The sequence below is a fragment of the Eimeria mitis genome, genomic scaffold (genome assembly GCF_000499745.2).
Source record: "Eimeria mitis Houghton genomic scaffold, Emh_scaff3715, whole genome shotgun sequence".
NCBI lineage: Eukaryota > Apicomplexa > Conoidasida > Eucoccidiorida > Eimeriidae > Eimeria > Eimeria mitis.
This window is the reverse complement of record NW_013572058.1, coordinates 5,375-6,310: the sequence shown is the minus strand read 5'-3', so window position 1 is coordinate 6,310 and position 936 is coordinate 5,375. Positions and strand designations below refer to the sequence as shown.

The 936-nt window shown below is 61.6% G+C and overlaps 1 protein-coding gene across 1 annotated transcript in view; it reads left to right on the top strand.

The window, feature by feature from the left end:
- Window positions 1–150: 150 nt before the first annotated feature.
- Window positions 151–936, top strand: part of EMH_0068770 (uncharacterized protein) — a gene marked incomplete at both ends in the record, with an annotated part of 5,478 nt that continues 4,692 nt past the window's right edge. The window contains 2 exons of the mRNA XM_013498797.1: window positions 151–796; window positions 931–936. Of these exons, the coding sequence (XP_013354251.1) occupies window positions 151–796; window positions 931–936 (652 nt within the window). The remainder of the gene's footprint in view (window positions 797–930) is intronic.

The following is a 936-nucleotide window of genomic DNA, read 5'->3' as shown; positions in this document are numbered from 1 at the left end:
GCCGCCTGCTGCAGCAACTCCGCTTTAGGGGGCTCCCGCTGCAGGCACATCAGCAGGTCTGCGCGTGTAGCAATGCCGACGGTGCTGCGTCATAACCCAGGCCCCCCTCATGCATACTTCTGAGCGTTTCTAGGGCCTCTGCAGCTGAAGATGCCCTGTGCTGCTGCTGCTGCATCTGGCTTCCTTCGTTGCTGGGCTGTGAGCCTCTTCCTGCTGCTCAGAGGCGCCCTCAGCAGCAGCAGCAGCGGTCTCCCAGATGCCGTAGTTGAGAGGCTTGCTGCTACTGTTGCTGTCGCTAGCCGAGACAGCAGCAGCATCAGCAGCAGCAGCAGCGGCAGCGGCAGCAGCAGCGATGGCTCTATCGGTGGCGGCGATGCAGTCTTTGCGATCCCCGAGCCGTGGGGGGCTCTCCAGCGCGCTGCGTCCCCTGCTGATGAGGCAGTTGGAGCTGTGCATACACCTGAGGTGTTCAGCAACAGAAGAGGTCGCCATCAAGAGAAGGAAGAGGAAGAAAGGCTAATAGAAAGGGGCTCCCTCATACATGGCAAGTATCTGCTGCTAGAGCGGCTGCACCCGCTTCTGGGGGCCCCTCTTGCTGAGGATGCCTACGAAGAAAGGTCCTTGGGGCTGCTGCAGATAAACCGAGGGTCTGCGGTTGCTGTTGCTGCTGCTGAGGACGATGCTGCTACGGCTGATGCTGCTGCAGCTGCCAGCAGCAGCTGCTATGAGGAGAGCGGCAGCGACCAGTGGCCCACGAGGCGGCGGACCACTGGACCGCGAGCAGCAGATCCTCTGCGTCTGCTTCCTGGCTGGGGCATTCAACGACGTCTGCTGCTGCCAGGGACAACAGGAGCAGCAGCTGCTGCAGCAGGAGCAGCACTTGTTGCTGCTGTTGTTTCTGTACGCTCCGACGTTGTCCTCTCCAGGCAGCGACAG